The sequence below is a fragment of the Polypterus senegalus genome, chromosome 8, assembly GCF_016835505.1.
Source record: "Polypterus senegalus isolate Bchr_013 chromosome 8, ASM1683550v1, whole genome shotgun sequence".
NCBI classification, from domain to species: Eukaryota; Metazoa; Chordata; class Cladistia; order Polypteriformes; family Polypteridae; genus Polypterus; species Polypterus senegalus.
In genome coordinates, this window is record NC_053161.1 from 110,145,955 (window position 1) to 110,167,214 (window position 21,260).

The 21,260-nt window shown below is 36.0% G+C and overlaps 1 protein-coding gene across 12 annotated transcripts in view; it reads left to right on the top strand.

Moving 5' to 3' along the window:
- The window catches only part of c2cd5 (C2 calcium dependent domain containing 5), a 182,365-nt gene that overhangs the window by 138,055 nt on the left and 23,050 nt on the right, over positions 1-21,260 (top strand). For all 12 annotated transcript variants that reach the window (XM_039761597.1, XM_039761593.1, XM_039761594.1 and 9 more), the window contains 4 exons: positions 4,467-4,556; positions 11,070-11,151; positions 11,988-12,074; positions 21,257-21,260. The exon at positions 21,257-21,260 is cut by the window's right edge and continues 44 nt beyond it. In XM_039761597.1, the coding sequence (XP_039617531.1) occupies positions 4,467-4,556; positions 11,070-11,151; positions 11,988-12,074; positions 21,257-21,260 (263 nt within the window). The remainder of the gene's footprint in view (positions 1-4,466; positions 4,557-11,069; positions 11,152-11,987; positions 12,075-21,256) is intronic.

The following is a 21,260-nucleotide window of genomic DNA, read 5'->3' on the forward strand; positions in this document are numbered from 1 at the left end:
GAATGGCTGAAGAAAAACCAAATGAAGACTTTGGAGTGGCCTAGTCAAAGTCCTGACCTGAATCCAATCGAGATGCTATGGCATGACCTTAAAAAGGCAGTTCATGCTAGAAAACCCTCAAATAAAGCTGAAATACAACAATTCTGCAAAGATGAGTGGGCCAAAATTCCTCCAGAGCGCTGTAAAAGACTCATTGCAAGTTATCGCAAGCGCTTGATTGCAGTTATTGCTACTAAGGGTGGCCCAACCAGTTATTAGGTTCAGGGGGCAATTACTTTTCACACAGGGCCATGTAGGTTTGCATTTTTCTCCTAAATAATAAAACCATCATTTAAAAACTGCATTTTGTGTTTACTTGTGTTATATTTGACTAATGGTTAAATGTGTTTGATGATCAGAAACATTTTGTGTGACAAACATGCAAAAGAATAAGAAATCAGGAAGGGGGCAAATAGTTTTTCACACCACTGTATATTTATAGTTAAATTTGAGCTCCTTTTGTGTGATTTACTGTAAAAGTGATACCTTTGGATAAAGTAAATTTGTGTTGTTTTTTTTTATAACAGCTTTGTTACTCTTGGTTTAGAGATGTTTGTGTGAAATCTGATTTTCACAAAATTTAACCCACTTCCATTTATGTTGAAAAACTAACTTCTCTGAAGAGTTACTACTTGTATTTTATGGAGAGGAAAACTTTGGTATAGCACTATCTTTGTTGAATATCTTAGAGAGCTATTCTATTTATATTGTTTTTAAGATCGATTCCTGTAACGGAGCACGCCTTCCTCACATTTTATGGGAGTGTGATTGAATTACAAACACAGGAAATGCTCCTGTTACCATAATAAACAGAAAATGAACTTAAACAGAAAGTTGACCAGTCATTTCTTAAGATAATAATTCTAGTTTTTAGTACACAATATAGTTTGTGATTTGCTGTTATTACCAGTATATGCACATTCACACAGCCTATACTCCCTGAAGAGTTGTCAGAGCACGTTAAGTAGCTGTGTGTCATCATTTTAAAGAAAATTATTTCCTAAAATCACTTTATATGCCCTTTTTTAAATGCATTAAAATTGCGGGTGCTATGCTACTCCATCAGGAAGTATCCTCATGGTTTCTTTTTTAATAAGGCAATGTTTAGAATTATTAACCTAAGCAGTTCTATGTTGAATTGTATTTGACTATGAGAGTTGCTATAAACTGAAGTATGGTTGTGAAGTATTGGTAACAAGTTTCAATGTTGTAATTCTAGACAAAACTGTTGTTACACATGATGTAAGTAGTAGGTTAATAATCGCCCAACACTCTCCTCACCACTCTCCTGAGTAATGTGAAATGCCACCATGGGTAGAACACCTACCAGTCTTTTTGTAGTTTCTGTTGGAGTTAGCATTTTTGACAGTCCATGTACATCATTTTATCAAGAAATCAATGTCAGGTTTCAACATGATTTTCTCCGGTAGAAAATTACTACTGCCCCTTAGTCTTAGTTAATTTATAAACTTATTTTTCCAAGCCTGTTTTTTTGCATGACATAGTTACAAGGGTCTTCAGTATATATTTACTGATTTACCAGATTGCAAACATGTATATATATTTTTTGCCTTGTTTAAAGGGATTTGCTAAACATTATACATTAAACATTATACATAATAATAGCGATGACAAATTATAAGTTATTGTTATAACTATTATTATAAATTATAAATCAACAATTAATATTGCAAATACAAATATGTTTTGATTTTTTTTCAGGTAAGGAACACAGATTTCGGGTGAAGGTTGTTGTACACATCAATACTAGAAGTGCCGTTTGCCATGCCAATGGGCATTGAGCTTTTAATTTTTTAATTATTTCACCTGCGTATATGTGTGTGTGTTACCCCTCTGTTTCTTACTTCACTTTTTCTAAATATCTGCAGTGCAAATTCTGATGATGTTTTAACAAAAAATAGATTATTGACATTTTTCTCATATTTTTTAAAACAAACGGCCAAGTACCAAGCAGCGTCATTGAATGCTGATACCCTGGTGTGAATTTCTGCCCCATTCTCTCCACTATAACTCACATTTGAATGCATTTGCATTTCCCTTTCATCTTGAATAATCATTTTCTTACCACAGTTATTGACATTATTGACAGTCATGATGCCAAGCTAATACACATTTAGTTATAACAAAAGAATAAAAATGTCATTGATAATAGTATCTACAATATATAAAAAAAAATTTTAATGTGTGCCGATACTAATGCTAATCTGTGCTGGACAGTGGCGACATATTGCATAGTGATTACCATATGCAAGAAAGAGTTTCATTGTACTCTGTACATTTATACACTTGATAATAATGATCCTATAAATCTATAAGAGAATTGCTATTGCATCATGCAATATTCTATTAAATGCAGTATTATAATCATTAAAATTAATTTATGCTCTGTACTTTATATTAGTGCTTTATATGAGGTGCAGTTTGTTAAGCTTCTAGTTGTTTCTTTTCAATATTTTCATTTTATTTTGATCTAATGTACAAGTCTCTTTTTCCCTGCTATCAACAATCTGTCTACTGTTGTTTTTTTAATAAATTAGAGTTATATGTGATTTTGATTTATATGTGTTACCACTGTTACAGTGGTGTGAAAAACTATTTGCCCCCTTCCTGATTTCTTATTCTTTTGCATGTTTGTCACACAAAATGTTTCTGATCATCAAACACATTTAACCATTAGTCAAATATAACACAAGTAAACACAAAATGCAGTTTTTAAATGATGGTTTTTATTATTTAGGGAGAAAAAAAAATCCAAACCTACATGGCCCTGTGTGAAAAAGTAATTGCCCCCTGAACCTAATAACTGGTTGTTATCCACAAGTGGCAAAAACATGGGACAGTGGTGAACCTTCCCAGGAGTGGCCGGCCGACCAAAATTACCCCAAGAGCGCAGACGACTCATCCGAGAGGTCACAAAGACCCCAGGACAACGTCTAAAGAACTGCAGGCCTCACTTGCCTCAATTAAGGTCAGTGTTCGCAACTCCACCATAAGAAAGAGACTGGGCAAAAACGGCCTGCATGGCAGATTTCCAAGACACAAACCACTGTTAAGCAAAAAGAACATTAGGGCTCGTCTCAATTTTGCTAAGAAACATCTCAATGATTGCCAAGACTTTTGGGAAAATACCTTGTGGACTGATGAGACAAAAGTTGAACTTTTTGGAAGGCAAATGTCCCGTTACATCTAGCGTAAAAGGAACACAGCATTTCAGAAAAAGAACATCATACCAACAGTAAAATATGGTGGTGGTAGTGTGATGAAGCGATCTTAGGTGCTGCAACAGGACAATGACCCAAAACACACCAGCAAATCCACCTCTGAATGGCTGAAGAAAAACAAAATGAAGACTTTGGAGTGGCCTAGTCAAAGTCCTGACCTGAATCCAATTGAGATGCTATGGCATGACCTTAAAAAGGCGGTTCATGCTAGAAAACCCTCAAATAAAGCTGATTTACAACAATTCTGCAACGATGAGTGGGCCAAAATTCCTCCAGAGCGCTGTAAAAGACTCATTGCAAGTTATCGCAAACGCTTGATTGCAGTTATTGCTGCTAAGGGTGGCCCAACTAGTTATTAGGTTCAGGGGGCAATTACTTTTTCACACAGGGCCATGTAGGTTTGGATTTTTTTTCTCCCTAAATAATAAAAACCATCATTTAAAAACTGTATTTTGTGTTTACTTGTGTTATATCTGACTAATGGTTAAATGTGTTTGATCAGAAACATTTTGTGTGACAAACATGCAAAAGAATAAGAAATCAGGAAGGGGGCAAATAGTTTTTCACACCACTGTATGTATTTAAGTAAGTAATCAGTTATATACAAATGTTCTGCAAGGTAAAATGTTGCCTTCTGTATATTTCTGTCGAGATTTCTGCTTTGATACCACAGAGATTACCTACTATATATTACTATGTAGTACGTTGTACATTATTTAAAAGCAGTGTTATGCATTATGATATGACATAGTATTCTCCAAATAGCTGGAAAGAATAGAGCCTTTTACAGCAGTACCAGACACAAAGGTAAACACTAATGCACACTCCCAACTTCACACTCTCATGCAAGGTCATTTTGGAAGTACTAGTTAACCCAACCTAGAAGAGATCCAGTGCAGACCATGAAACGCCACATAAACAGTGGCAGGTTGTGATATTTAAACCCAGGATGCAGTTCTGCCCAACATGCTTGTATTATGTATTATAGTGGTTTATTTTAAACACTCTAGTTTAATGGGATTTCATTTAAACAAAAAAAAGAAGATAAATGAGTGTATTTTTGTGGGCATATCTTGAGCAACTTTTCTTTGTGCCATATAACATCAAATAATCCTTTTTCATACTTAAATATTATTTTTTGTGGTAATCACATCCACATTTTTAACATATTGTTAAATATTGCAGAGTCTATATTTTAAGCTGCGTTCCATGATTCCATGCTGTCTCTGTCATCTGAACTTTACCGTTGCTGTACCAGAAGATGAACTCATTCAGGTATGAGAAATTAGATTAGAACAAAATGTTAACATGCAAAAGTAACATGTAAAAGTTGAGTCTTTTCTTAAGTATTGTTGGACATAGCAGAAACTGCCTTAAAATATTTCATTATCCATGATTTCATTTATTAAAATTATGTGCAATTTATAATGTAAAATGTTTTGGTATCTTTTTAATGATTGAGTCTTTGTGCGGTATTAAGGGAGGTGCCTTTTAATTGTTTTAAAACATTTCTAACAGAGATTGATTAAAAATATTGTATTGTCTTTTGAACTAAAGATGAAAATGAGCCAAAAAAGTATATAATAACTAAAAGGAAATCAAGTCTAAAGTTTACCAATATTTTTGGCTCAAGCCAAAGAAGAAGCCAAAAATTAGACATATTAATAATTTAATCCTGCATTTTAAGCTTCAGTATGATTAAAAATATACAATATGTTCAATATTTATACATATATAAACAAAACAAGATTGTTTTTGTAACTTAAGTAATACAGATAAATTTAGGCAACTCATTCTTCCACGTACCACTGTTTAGCAGTGTTCCAGTATTTCAGCTGACCAACATACAATGCAGTTAAATATTTAATTGTCTGTTATCATAATCCTGTCCTAATAATTTCTCAATAATGTGAATTAAGGATAACTTTAATATTTATTGTCGTCATCTTCTTTTCCTTCATGTCTTCCCACTTTTATGTGGATTCAATGACCTTCTTAATTTGATCCTAAAAGAGTAAAATTATTATACCTATTAAACACATTTTCAATGTAAATTATCACTCCTTAAAACAGATGCAATAAATAAAATTGATCAATGGTAATACAAAGCAAAGAAGCCTGAAGAACATGTAGCACTGTCTGTTTAAAGGTATACATCACATTATTACTTGTATGGACTGTTAGACTTCATGTTATTTAAGACCATTCTACAGTGTGCTAGTAAAAAGTTCTGATAGGATGAAAATTTATCACCACACACTGATACTTTCATGACCACTTGCCACATTTATCAGTAGTTTACACCACTAATAGATGTACAATTTATTTAGTATTTATTATATTTGTACAAAGCATCAGCTATTAAAAACAGTATTACCAGAAAGAAAATCTGTTAAATCATTCACAATATTCATATTTAGAAAAGTGCCCAAGGTGAGGTGAGACTGTATATTTCATGTAGTACAACAATCACACTTAGACAAGTGAATTTAGAGGAATTTATGTATACCATGGCAGCACCTATATAATGTTTGCTTTTTCAGTTCTAGAATGTCTTTTAAGTTACTTTGTGTTATTACAATTCAGCTGACATTTAATGTATTTCACGAATCTCCTTTTTCACAGCACAGTGATTTTGAGAACCTAGAACTAATTCTTGTACCATTGGACACAGTATAAGAACCCACCCTGGAAAGGGCAACTTCCATTTTGGGCACAGTTATGCACACATCTATACTTGCTCATATCATCATATCAGGATATGTTAGAGTAACTAATCCATCCGATTTCAAACTGTCTTTAGACAGTGTGAGAAAATGTGTCTCTCTGCAGGAATCTCAAATCCTTTTTATGGGAAATTACTATTCTAATCTACAACATCATGGTGCAGGTTTCTTTCTTTTCTTACAGCTAGTCAGTGAAACCATATTTTACACTGAGCTGGTAACAAAGAACACTTTTTGTATGATAATTTACAAATTACACAGGAATACAGTTCAAATGCATTCATGTGCCAGTTTACAGCTTCATTTGGGATTTGCCATATGTCACATTAGCCATACACTATGTTGTTCATTGAACAGGTCATTGAGAATCTTTGGGTCTCCAGTACACACATTTTAACTGCCATTATATAGTAGCACAAATTGATACAGTATTTGAGTCTCGGCAGCATCTTTTCTGAGTTAAACACTTTTGAACTACTGCTCAATTGTTACCATTCCACTCATGCCCCCACCAACATAGTAGTTCAGAAGTGCAGTGCAGCTTTGCTGTCGAAGGTTGTCGTATAGCGGGTCCACAGCTCCCGTCAAAAGGCCAGTTTTAAATAAATAATCGTCGCGCTGAGGGGGCGTGGTGGTTGAGTGGCTGAAGCAGTTCCAGGGGGATTTGTGGCATGGGCATTTCTCACCTAAGTGCGCAGGTGAGAAACCATCCACATCCGTAATTGTTTCCAGGAGCTGCTGATTGCTACAGCTGCCACATCCTCTTCATAAATAGAAGTGTGAGGTGGCTAGAGGGGAGAGAGTAAAAGAAACGGAGGTTACAGGAGGAAGAAAGCAGGAAGCTGGAGAGAGAACCGGTGTGAGCAAGCGAGAGAGAGAGCGAATGCGAGCGTGTGCTCGCAGGCAGGCAAGCAGCTGGACAGTCTCGGTCTGGAGAGTGCACAACCGAAGCCAGGAATCAGGAGGCCTCCAGACCAGTGGAACCAACAGTAGAAAGGTCAGCTGCTGAGAAGGAGACTCTCCTGTTGCAAGGCCCAGATGGGAGAAGCAGGGGAGCTGCCAGATGAAGAAGACACCGGGCTGTCTACTTTTAAAAAGACCACTTCCAGTGTTGTTTTAACCTCGTCATCGTTTTAAAGAATTGTTTTTTTTCTGTGGTGGTTTTAACCTCTACACCTTTATTTATTGGCTTTGGAAGGCACTGCACTATTTATTTGAACATTGTTTCTTTTTGTTGATGTTTTTTATAAAAGCACTTGGCACCTTTTTGAACCATCCCCTTGCTGTATTTGTTGTGCCTCACTGCCATGCTCATCAGTAACATTACCGATGATGACAAGTTCAAGGCTCCCCGAACGCAAGATGGGAGCATGGAGCGAACCTACATTGTCACTGATGTCCACAGAAGGTCCACCTCTCAGTTATATGTCAGTGATTCGCTGCGATCAGTCGATACTTCATTGTAAGCCCCGCCACATTCACTGTTCACCACTTTGTGGTGTTCGTTAAATCATGGGTGAAACTCATCATTCATTTGTTGTTGTTTATTGGCTATGAATCAATACTTCATGGGGGAAAGCTTGTGTAGTGGGACTAAAACATAGGTTGTAAAACGAAAGTACCAGCTTATCTATTATGCATACATGCTCAACAGAAGGGAAAAAAAAAAACTTGAGGGAACTTTGGCCATACAAATGACCTCAACTCAATCAGCCTTAAATCAAAAAAAAAAGTTGTGTTTTTGCAAAATACTGCTTTTTAATATTTAGCAGAAAACATTTATTCACTTTAGCAAGTTTTTTTTAAAGCAGTCAAAAATTAATTACAAAATCAGAGATACATGAATATCTGAAATGGCTGTATTATATAACAGAACTGTAGAAGATCTGTTTACAATTAATAATAGGTTAATATCAGAAAACATCACAAGACATTTCACCAGTACACAATCTGCAGAAATGTTTAACATTTTATTTTCCAAAATGTGCTCATCTTTTCCACAGTTGTGTGTTGCAAAATATAAGATTGGCCAGTTTAGTGCAATGCATCCATAATTTTAATTACTTTTAAAAAGAGTTTTCCTATTTGGTTGCTTTATAAAAATAAAACAAAATATGTTTTTACCTGCTTTTCAGAAATCTTAGTCAAGAAGTACAGTTTGATTTTCTTTGGTCATTGAAATTGTTCCCATAATTTCATTTTTTGCATCTTGTTTGTTATACTATATATGATTTAAGCACTTGTGTTTGTTATTTGCTTTTTCTATTGTGTGTTTATTTATTTTTGTCAAAATTATAAATCTATTAAAAACAGATGAAAACTAGAAGCATTTGTACTAAATAACCTTATAAATAAATAAATACATGCTACACAATATACAGGTGCTGGTCATAAAATTAGAATATCATGACAAAGTTGATTTATTTCAGTAATTCCATTCAAAAAGTGAAACTTGTATATTAGATTTATTCATTACACACAGACTGATGTATTTCAAATGTTTATTTCTTTTAATTTTGATGATTATAACTGACAACTAATGAAAGTCCCAAATTCAGTATCTCGGAAAATTAGAATACAGTATTGTGAAAAGGTTCGATATTGAAGACAACTGGTGCCACACTCTAATCAGCAAATTAACTCAAAACACCTGCAAAGCCTTTAAATGGTCTCTCAGTCTAGTTCTGTAGGCTACACAATCATGGGAAAGACTGCTGACTTGACAGTTGTCCAAAAGACGACCATTTACACCTTGCAGAAGGACGGCAAGACACAAAAGGTCATTGCTAAAGAGGCTGGCTGTTCACTGAGCTCTGTGTCCAAGCACATTAATAGAGAGGCAAAGGGAAGGACAAGATGTGGTAGAAAAAAGTGTACAAGCAATAGGGATAACCGCACCCTGGAGAGGATTGTGAAACAAACCCATTCAGAACTGTGGGGGAGATTCACAAAGAGTGGACTGCAGCTGGAGTCAGTGCTTCAAGAACCACCACGCACAGACGTATGCAAGACATGGGTTTCAGCTGTCGCATTCCTTGTGTCAAGCCACTCTTGAACAAGAGAGAGCGTCGGAAGCATCTCGCCTGGGCTAAAGACAAAACTGCTGCTGAGTGGTCCAAAGTTATGTTCTCTGATGAAAGTAAATTTTGCATTTCCTTTGGAAATCAAGGTCCCAGAGTCTGGAGGAAGAGAGGAGAGACACAGAATCCACGTTGCTTGAGGTCCAGTGTAAAGTTTCCACAGTCAGTGATGGTTTGAGGTGCCATGTCATCTGCTGGTGTTGGTCCATTGTGTTTTCTGAGATCCAAGGTCAACGTAGCTGTCTACCAGGAAATTTTAGAGCACTTCATGCTTCCTGCTGCTGATGAACTTTATGGGGATGCAGATTTCACTTTCCAACAGGACCTGGCACCTGCACACAGTGCCAAAGCTACCAGTACCTGGTTTAAGGACCATGGTATCCCTCTTCTTGATTGACCAGCAGACTCGCCTGACCTTAACCCCATAGAAAATCTATGGGGTATTGTGAAGAGGAAGATGCAGTGCGCCAGACCCAACAATTCAGAAGAGCTGAAGGCCACTATCAGAGCAACATGGGCTCTCATAATACCAGAGCAGTGCCACAGACTGATCGACTCCATGCCACGCCGCATTGCTGCAGTAATCCAGGCCAAAGGAGCCCCAACTAAATATCGAGTGCTGTACATGCTCATACTTTTCATGTTCATACCTTTTCAGTTGGCCAACATTTCTAAAAATCCTTTTTTAAATGATATTCTAATTTTCCAATACACTAAATTTGGGACTTTCATTAGTTGTCAGTTATAATCATCAAAATTAACAGAAATAAACATTTGAAATACATCAGTCTGTGTGTAATGAATGAATGAATCTAATATACAAGTTTCACTTTTTGAATGGAATTACTGAAATAAATCAACTTTGTCATGATATTCTAATTTTATGACCAGCACCTATAATATAGACAACAGACCTAACCTGTATATATCCATTTTTGCTTTTGCATTGTTTCCTGATACTGATGTGTGTTTTTATTTGCTGTATTACATTGGTCCTCTGTCTATCTCTGACACTGTTCTTGCTGAAAAGGTAGTCATGTGTGACGTAAAACCAAATGTAATCTTGGAAGTATTAATGCTATGTGAAATTTCCCAATGTATAATAGTGTATGCCATCACTGAGAAAAGTAAGAACACATACTTATTCAAAGCTAAAGCTTTTGAAAGATATTTAACCATTGCACCACAGAATCATCTCAACAAATACACTGTAGTTATTCAGCAAGTACGACTGAAATGAAATTAGTAACTTGTGCAAAACCTGTATTGGTTCTGTTTTACTTGTTTTTTTAAATTAGAGACTGTCATTATGTATTTCAATCAGTTTTCAGACTTGATGCAAATATAAAATTTTGTGACTGTTTTTAAGAAAGCTGATAGAAATGGGATACAAAGTCTGAATGAAATAAGCATGTCAGAGGATGGTCCCAAGAACATGGATACATAAATGTTTTAAAAAAGATGTTCAATGTTTGTTAAACTATAAGTTTTAGATATAAGTATTTATGGTTATAACACAAATGTTAGGAGTGCATGTACTTTTTAAGTGTACTGAATTTTGAAAAATTAAGTTTTGCTACCACATTTTATTTAAAAGTTGAAGAGCTTGTTTTTATGTATCTGAAAGTTAAATGGCTTTTTAGTCTATAAAGTTCAAGATTAATTAACTGTGTATCTTATGGCGACAGAGCACTGTAAAAGCCCCTATACAAGACATTTTTTCCTGATTACTATCATGCCAGTAAGACTTTCCAATTACTTTTAAAGGATTGCAGTTTTCAGTTTAATTAAGCTTTGCAATAAACATACAAATAGAAATTTTAAACAAAAGCCAGAAACACTAGATCTCATAAATGACATATTTTTCACTGGTAACAAAATATTGTTACTGATGAGCTCACTGCTTGGCAATTTGATTTTAGATATAGGAATGTTTACTGTGCCAGTTTCACTTAGTAAGTTGATTATTGCGTGTATTACAGGTGGCTGCCACTGCTGTTGCAATGACATTTGATAAAGATCAAGCTCAGGAGATCCTAAAATCTAACACAGCACCTATGAAGGGTAAAAAATATATATGTTCGTTGTGTATACCAACTTATAATGCATTAAAAGTGGATACATAATTTTCTAGATTTTCTGATTACACACTGATGTAAACATTAATCAAATAATCAACAAAAAGGTTGTTATAGGTTGGAAATATTGCTTATTTAAAAATGCAAATGATTCAAAAAGCAAACCTAATTTTAAATATTGTCTCATTTTAACTAAAATATACAGTATAACCTGCACATTTTCAGTTTTATAACCAAGAGGTTGCTATAGGTTAGAAATGTTTATTCCTTAATTAAAAAATGTTTTAAAATATGATCGTGTTTTTAAATATGACCACATTTTTTTTAATCCAGATTTTTAACCTGCGTATTTTCAATAGTTTCAGCAGCAGTGGTAGTTCCATTTTGGGTATTTGATCTTAACTGTTTATTTTGACTCTGCAGGCCTTAATGAGCCCTTCAATATATTTAACAATAAACATTATTATAAATATTATTATAAATATTTCATTTTAACTTTATTAGTTCTTTTTGACCTTTGGTTTTATCCTCGGTATCATCCTTAGTATATTAGTATCGTTTTTTTCTTTTCTCTTTTATTTCTCTCCAAATGTATATTTATGTTCCTGTGCCACAATTGTCCTTTTTTATTAGGTTTCTAATCATCTTCTAGTTGTGCACTTCTGATCTTTTTATTCTGGTTCACTAAATTTTCATTTGGTGAATAATGAACTTTTTTCCACAAAATTAAAGCACATCAGTCATATACTTTAATATGTATAATGTGTTATTGGCATATTAGCTATAAAAGTAATGCTTATTTTTTTCACTTGCAATATCTAGCTATATCTGAAAATGAAGAACAACTCCAGTTTCCAATGGAGCTCTCTTCTGACTCTCCATCGGTCCAAACATTTCCACCAAGCAAAGGTACAGGTTATTATAAAGTGACAATTTTATGTTGATACTCAAGAGAATAGAATTTCATATTTATAGTACATGGTATTAAGGGATTTTAGCGTTTCTCTCTAGGATAACATTCAACATGTTTATTTTATTTATTTCTTTGTTTGTTTTTTCAGTGATGTTATCCATATTCTCCATAGTTCAAGTCTTAAAAAACTGAGAGTAATTTACATTCACTGTTGTACTTGTCTTAACTTAAAGGAGATCCGTCAGTGTTATTTGTCTGTTAATAGTAAAGACTACTTCATATTTAAGCCATATTCATACAAATCACCACAAATTATTACTTAATAATGTTCTTTGTCCAGCTCATTACTAGACCCCAGTGATGCCACAGATCATTTTACCTCGTGTTTAGAACTGATATCATCTAACAGAAGCATGTAAAGTTTGACGAGCTAAGAGAATTGCTTTTTTATGTTGATGATTATGTTTTTAGTTGTAATAATTTAATATATTTTTTAATTTTCATCATTCACTCATCACATTTAAATCGCACATAGTTTAAATTTTCCGTAGGCACAAACTCTGTATCTGCTTCTGTCTTTCCTTTTTATGCTTTTATCAGATTTCAGATTGTCTTCTGTAATAGAGTTTTGTCATGGTCTTTTATGTAGTTTGCTATTTTGACTGAAATGATTTTAATATCTGCTTCCATAATGACCACTCATAACCAAAGTTGAGAGCACATAACATATGCTTTATTAGGTTTACCTTTTCATTTTGTGTTATAGTATTGCCGATAAATTTCAAAGTATTGTGTGTGGCCTCACACTTGAAATCACAAGTACCCTTTTGTTATCATTACATTTCAGACCACCCTTATTCATTGACACTGGAACAGTTGCTCTGCCCTCAGCTCACTTATGTTCTATATGTAATAAAAGCATCTGCTATTTTACAGCCAACCATTGTAATATTTTTTTTTGTTAAGGAACTTCAGATTTAACTTCAGACTGTTAGGAATACATTTACTGTAACTTACTTAGGTATTTGTTGCCTTTTTTTCTTCATGGTACTTCTGTCCAACTAGATTATTGTTATATTATGCTGTACTATCCTTTGATTTGTGCCTTATGAATCAGGTACCTGGACATTAGAAAAATTTCAATGACAAAAGTCATTTCAACCAAAAAAGACTGCCAATCCTATCCACCAAATTTCTTCAAAATAACATAAAGTTGAATTTTAAAGTCATTTTGGTAATTTAATCCAAGTGTCTATGGGTGTCTGAGTGAAGAAAAACATTTGTATGATGTTTATCCTTAATGAGTTTTCCATCTTTCACCCCTTGTTCTTGTTGATAAACTCATTTTAAAGTAAAAGAATGAATCCACTATACTAATTCCTTGTATAAGTTAAAAACATCAATCATATAACCTTTTAAACTAAGTTTTCTTCAACTGAAAAGGTTCAACTCCTGAAGTCTTTCCTCATAACTTGTATCTTGCAGTCCTGGAGTATGCCTAGTCACTTTTCTGATTACCATTTCTATGTGGCTGTCTCTTTTTTTGTACCCTGGAGACCAAAACTGCACATGATACTCCAGGAGAGGCCTCACAAGTGTGTGTTATATAGCTCTATATATACCTATAACTCTTTTGACTTCTTAAAGGCTTCTGTGTACACTCTAGAAATGTAGTGATGAAATCGCCATGGCTCCTAGGTCTTTTTCTTAAGAGGTATTTTAAAATTACAGACTTCACATGGTATAAGCAAATGCAAATTTTTTATTTCCTAAATATAACACTGTACATGTACTGTTGTTAATCTTAATATGCAAAAAATGTGCCCAAATCTGTGTAATGATCCAACTGATTGTAGATTATCTGCTAATTCTGCTAGTTTGAAACTTAACCACCTTGTTATTTACATGCCTATCCAGATCATATATATATATATATATATATATATATATATATATATATATATATATATATATATATAAAAAAGTAACAGCCTCAGCATTGACCCCCGAGTCACAGCACATTCAACTTTATGTAATTCTTATAGTGTTCTTTGGGCCATTACCCTTTGCTTCCTGTGTTTGTGCCAGTTTTGCACCTTCCTACACTTGGAACCCTGAATTCCCACTTTTGTAGTTTGATGCATAGCTTATCATATGGAACCTTACCAAATGTTTACTGAAAATCAAGGTAAATAATGTCTTATGCACCTTCCTGATCACATTCTATTGTTGCTTTCTCATAGAATTCCAGCATATTAGTAAACATGATCTCTACCATTGGAATTAAGGGAACAATTTAAATCACACATTGGATCTCGATGAACAAAATATTCAAGTGGAAAATCATTACTGAGTAATACTATGGAGTTTGTTGAGAACAAAATAATGTAACAATGGTCAAAATCACCAACCCATTGAGGGCTGGATTCAACATCACACCTAAAACCAAAATCAAATATTGAAATCACAGGCTGATCCAACTTGCATGAATTTCATCATGGCAGCTCATGATGTAATGTGTTTGGCCCCTGTGTGCCTGTATGCACTCCTGACAACACCTGGGCATGCTCCTTAAAAGATAGCGGATGGTGTCCTTGAGGATCTCCTCACAGACCTGGACCGGGGCATCAGTGAGCTCCTGGGACAGTCTGTGGCACAATTTGACAACGTTGATTGCACTGATACATAACGTCCCAGAAGTTCTCAATAGGATTCAGACCTGAGGAACGTGCGGGCCAGTCAATGGTATCAATGTTTTTTATCATCCAGGAACTGCCTACACAATCTGGCCTCCTGACACTGGCCATTGTCCTGCACCAGGGGAACCCAGGGCCGACTGCACCAGGTTTGGCAATTACTCTGTGGATTTTATCCCAGTACCTAACAGCAGTCAGAGTACGGTTGCCAAGTATGTGGAGGTCCTTGTAGGATATGTCTCCCCAGACTATAACAGACCTTCTGCCAAACCGATCATGGCGGATGATGTTGCAGGCTGCATAAACGTGGTTTTCCTTGGCAAATGCCAGTCGAGCTGCACAGTGATGGGCTGTGATCATAGGTTCCACTAGAGGATATTGGATTCCCATGCAACTCTCTTTGAGTCTGTTGTAAAAACCAGTAGCCAGCACAAGGTAATTTTTTATGGCTCTGGACATGCTCCTCCTGTTCCTCCTCACTCATAGTAGTAGATTCTTGTCCTAAAGATGGTTAAATTCCCTGCTATGTTTCTGTCTAGCTCTCCTCGTGTAATATCCCATCTCCTGGTATTTCCTCCATTCTCTTGAGACTGCGTTGGAAGACACAGCAAACTTTCTTGCAATGGCACATATGGATTTGCCATCCTGGATGAGCTAGACTAACTGTGCAACCTGAATTGGTTGCAAGTACCACCTTATACTGCCAGTATTGGCAAGGACACTAGCAAAACGCAAAACTAGAGAAGAATCAGTCAGGAAGAATAAGCAGAAAGCCACTACCTGCAAAACCATTCCTTTTTTGGGGGTTGTCTTGCTCTTGCCTCTGTAAGTTGTATTGTAATCACTTATGCTTCCTAAATGGGCAGATTGATATCCTTGAAGTTAAATTTGCTTGGTGTTAGACTGTGATGATTATGTGTTTCCTCAGTTTTTTTGAGCAGTATATACAGTGCATCCGGAAAGTATTCACAGCGCATCACTTTTTCCACATTTTGTTATGTTACAGCCTTATTCCAAAATGGATTAAATTCATTTTTTTTCCTCAGAATTCTACACACAACACCCCTTAATGACAATGTGAAAAAAGTTTACTTGAGGTTTTTGCAAATTTATTAAAAATAAAAAATCTGAGAAATCACATGTACATAAGTATTCACAGCCTTTGCTCAATACTTTGCCGATGCACCTTTGGCAGCAATTACAGCCTCAAGTCTTTTTGAATATGATGCCACAAGCTTGGCACACCTATCCGTGGCCAGTTTCACCCATTCCTCTTTGCAGCACCTCTCAAGCTTCATCAGGTTGGATGGGAAGTGTCGTGCACAGCCATTTTAAGATCTCTCCAGAGATGTTCAATCGGATTCAAGTCTGGGCTCTGGCTGGGCCACTGAAGGACATTCACAGAGTTGAGTTGTCCTGAAGCCACTCCTTTGATATCTTGGCTGTGTGCTTAGTGTCGTTGTCCTGCTGAAAGAACCGTTGCCCCAGTCTGAGGTCAAGAGCGCTCTGGAGCAAGTTTTCATCCAGGATGTCTCTGTACATTGCTGCAGTCATCTTTCCATTTATCCTGACTAGTCTCCCAGTTCCTGCCTCTGAAAAACATCCCCACAGCATGATGCTGCCACCACCATGCTTCACTGTAGGGATGGTATTGGCCTGGTGATGAGCGGTGCCTGGTTTCCTCCAAATGTGATGCCTGGCATTCACACCAAAGAGTTCAATCTGTCTCATCAGACCAGAGAATTTTGTTTCTCATGGTCTGAGTCCTTCAGGTGCCTTTTGGCAAACTCCAGGCGGGCTGCCATGTGCCTTTTACTAAGGAGTGTCTTCCGTCTGGCCACTCTACCATATAGGCCTGATTGGTGGATTGCTGCAGAGATGGTTGTCCTTCTGAAAGGTTCTCCTCTCTCCACAGAGCTCTGACAGAGTGACCATCGGGTTCTTGGTCACCTTCCTGACTAAGGCCCTTCTCCCCAAATCGTTCAGTTTAGATGGCCTGCCAGCTCTTGGAAAAGTCCTGGTGGTTTCGAACTTCTTCCACTTACGGACGATGGAGGCCACTGTGCTCATTGGGACCTTCAAAGCAGCAGACATTTTTCCGTAACCTTCCCCAGATTTGTGCCTCGAGACAATCCTGTCTCGGAGGTCTACAGACAATTCCTTTGACTTTGTGCTTGGTTTGTGCTCTGACATGAACGGTCAACTGTGGGACCTTATATAGACAGGTGTGTGCCTTTCCAAATCATGTCCAATCAACTGAATTTACCACAGGTGGACTCCAATTAAGCTGCAGAAACATCTCAAGGATGATCAGGGGAAACAGGATGCACCTGATTTTTTTATCAGCCATACAGAAAAATATACGCAATAGTGTGTGTTATGCATTTACTGCTTGATACAATATAGGCTTGTAGGCTATCAACTAAACTATGTTGGGGATCGGTGGATGGTAATTTTTACTGCTTTCTGTTCAAAATAAATGAAAAGGAAATTTGGCTTTATGCTTTTGAATGTTACGTTGCTTAAATCTCATTCTACCAACTGTGATGTCCAGACCTTAGTGTGAACCAAACCATGTCCTTTCTGTACTGTTACACCCTTAGTATATACTGTATATATACAGGTTAGTCAGAAGTTTACATAAACTCATCATGGACATGAATGTCCAGGTAATTGTGGGCTTTCAATGATTTCTTTGACCTGTTCCTTTGCTTTGGTGGAATGATTGTACAACATATCTCATTAATAACTGTAAAAACATAAATTTGGTCCACAAGCTTGAATTTATTTTGTATTTTCCAAAATCCACACAGGGTCAAAATTATACATTCAGGTTCAGATATATGCATACATCCAACTAATACTTGATTGAATGTCCTTTAGTAAGTTGCACCTCGACCAGACGCTTTTGGTAGCCATCAATAAGCTTCTGGCATAATTCTGGCTGGATATTTGACCACTCTTCTTGGCAGAATTGGTAGAGTTAATTTAAATTTGTTGGTTTCTTGGCCCAAACAACAAATTTCCAATCTGGTTTAGGACTGGGCTTTGTGAAGGCCATTCCAAAAGCTTAATATTAGCCTGCATTATCCCTTCCACAACCAGTTTTCATGTGTGTTGGGGATTGTTTTGGATAGTTTTGTAACGTGTTTTAAAAGAAATGTTAAAGTAACATCTAGGTTGTGCACTGATTCCGTAAATCTAAAGGGTTAGTTCTGCTGAGCTAAAAAGTGACAATGTTGTCAGAGTCCACATTATTCCTCCAACAACTAACATTTGTGGGTGTTATGTATTCAGAAACAAGTAGTGTGCATCCATCGACTCTTTTAACTCAATGGTTAAAAAAGGGCACCATTGGAGAAACATTATTTGCTCTGCATACTGTACAACTGAATTTAATGCTATGTTTTCTAGTAATAGTCTAAAATAGTACAATGTAAAGTAAAAACAGTAAAGTTTCAAGTGCTGAGTCCTACAAGCCACCATGTTTAATGGATAATAATGGAGTACTGTCAGCACATTGCTGTACATACTGAAGTTGATTTGATAAATGTGAACTAAACCGTGCAAGAACATTGCCTTAGTACCTAATGCTATTTTCAGTCAATGTAATAGAACAGAATGGTCAATGATGTAAAATACTGTGTTTAAATCTAACAGAATTCTTGTTGAATTTCCTTCATGACTGCAAGGTAAGTTCTTATGGGTTCACACAGATTTCTTTCCCCATTCTGGAAATGTAAACATTAGAGCTGATTGGTAAGCCTCAAGTGACCTGTGATAAGTGAGTGTGTGGACTACAGAGTAGTATTCCATCTGAGGTTACTACTTGTATCATGCCTATTGCCTGTCGTACATGCCCATACTGGAAAAAATGTGTGGCGCAATAAGAAGACAGAAAAGATGAATAAATGTTTGGATCCCAGCCATGAAAACCATATTTAATTAAAGTAATTTTGCTTTTTCAAGTAAAGAAAAAGGAGCTGTGCTTCAGCTCCACCTTACAAGGCTTCTCTGATCTAATTGACACTGTTTTCTTTGGAGTGGTGTGTCATATGCAGTGTAGAACAGAAGAGCCTTAGTCTGGGGAGAGCAGAAGTAATATCAGCTGTCTGTAGTAGGGACTTCTTCTGTCCTGGGAATGGGAAAGGAATGGAGAATTATATATGGTTCAACCCCCTTTCCAGTCCTGACAGTGTCCCATTAAATCCTTACGTATAAGATACTCTCAAGGCTCTCGTGTTTGATGGTGAATATAAAAAAATACAACAGAAGCAAATATAAAAATACAGATAGATTTCTAATTCAGAAAGGACACCTTATATACATAAGCAAAAAAATGGTCCTGTAATGCATCTCTCAAAAATTAGCCCATCACTTATTCATCCTGTGAGCATACTGATACAGCATTGTACATTCAACATGCACTCCATGTAAGTTCAGTAGTCTTTTGAACATGGACTCGTTATCTCTTCATTAGATGAAATAGTTTTATTGATTTGTACTGTTATTATGTTCACTGTTACTTCAGTAAGATTTTTACGCTTTCCATTTAAAAATGCTCCCCTTCATCTGGGTAAGAGTTCTTCTGTTAAATACCTACTGTCTCATAAGACACTATGTCAACAGCAGCATATGCAAGATAGAGTCTATTCCTAAACTGGATGCCAGTCTATTAAAGGACACTATCAAACACATACTCATACATCAGATCATTTCTAGAAAATAACTAAATTATATGTACAAAATTAAATACAGGTGACCTTAATACTTATTTTTCAATTCACCTTATTGTTTTAGTCATTTGTATGTAGAATATGTTATGCTGTCACTGCAGCCTGAGACCAGATGTGAAATCTTTTTTCTAAAACTTAATCTCAAACCTCTGTCTTAGCCAAAGTGAAGCTGGAATAAGTTTCTTAGGCCCACTGCAACAGTTCCATTTTCTCTGGTATACAGCACTTGGATCTCTTCATCTGCTAATACAGCATCAGTCAAATTCAAAGTACACTTTTGCAAGAATATCCCATACTCTTGTGCTTCAGTGGTTTTTGAACATAGTGACCATACTTTAACATTTCTGAAACAAATAGACAAACCTCTGCTCTAGTTATCAGCCAAACATTTGCTATTATATGAACTCAAGAAGTCAGTTTTTGTTTTTTTTTTCTTTTCAGTTCACTTTGTTTATAGTCCAGTGTCAGCTGTAGCTCTCTGCCCTATATCAGCTAAACCTGGATTCAACTTCTGGCTTCCATAGCAGACTTTGTATTGCCTGTGGTGTAGCCTAGTAGTATTCCAGAGCTAGGCCTTAGGAGTGGGAGACAACCATTCTAAAGGACACAGTGCCACACAACAAGCCAGACTATACATAAAAGCAAGAAGCTATAATTGGTGAAGAAAAGGTTTTTAACTGATCTCTTACTCTCAGAACAGTTATGCTATGTAATTGTTATGCTATGCACTGCATGATTGTTAAAACTTTTAGCATAGGTGGGTGCTATTGAATAAGCTAAACTTGACCACCCTCTTTTTTTTTTTTTTTTTACCCGACACAGTCATGAGCTTGTTGTACAGAAGTAATCAAATATGAGAAAGGAGGTCTTTAGCTGGTTATTTACTGGCAGTTTATAATTCTGATTTATCATGGCACATATAGTTTTATAATATTTATAATACCAAGCCTTTAAGGGTGATGTCAGATGCTGTGTGGAGTTGCAAGTAGTTGCTCAGAGTTCAAGTGGAGGATTCTACTTGCATTGGAGTATATTGATGGGTTTTGCTTCATGGTCCTTTGTCCTTTGTTTTCTGTTGTGTTGCCTTCCTCAGCTCACTTTTAGACTCTGCTATATCCTCTGCAACTTCATAGGAGAAATGTTTCTCTTTCTGGCAGAAGAGTGTAGGCACTGACGTTCCCTTCATTATTTAATTATGCTTTTCAGTCTTCTCAGGAGTGGACTCAGTCACTGGCACCGGACTTTCAAGTCTAAGACTCAAAGAAGAGTAGGTCCAGGCCAAAGAAAGTTTGTGAGCTTTTGGCTCTGCATTGAGCAGGTGGTTTCCCACTCCAAAGAGAGTAGATCATCAGGAAGGTGGATCCCTGTTAAATCTGCTGTCTTAACAGGCAAAATGAGCAGTTCCCATAACATTCCCGCTATTTTTTCATAGAACAAAAAGTAAGACTTGCCTATATCCCCAATTCTGTAAATCAGTGAGCTAGGATAAGAAAATAAATGAGTGAGTAAAAAATGTTAACATGCAAGTCCCATAAATACTTACTTACTGTTTTGTATAGTAATAAAACTGACAACTCATAACTTGTTATCTTGCAGCTGCTTAGTACTTAAATTATTGTTTGCTGTAATTTGACCTAGAATTTCCTCTGGTGAAGTATTAAACTTAGAAGAAATGGAAGCTATTGTTATTTTTCTGTAAATGGCATGTTTACTTCTTTTTTTAGCTACATTTTTTTCTTTCTTTAGGATT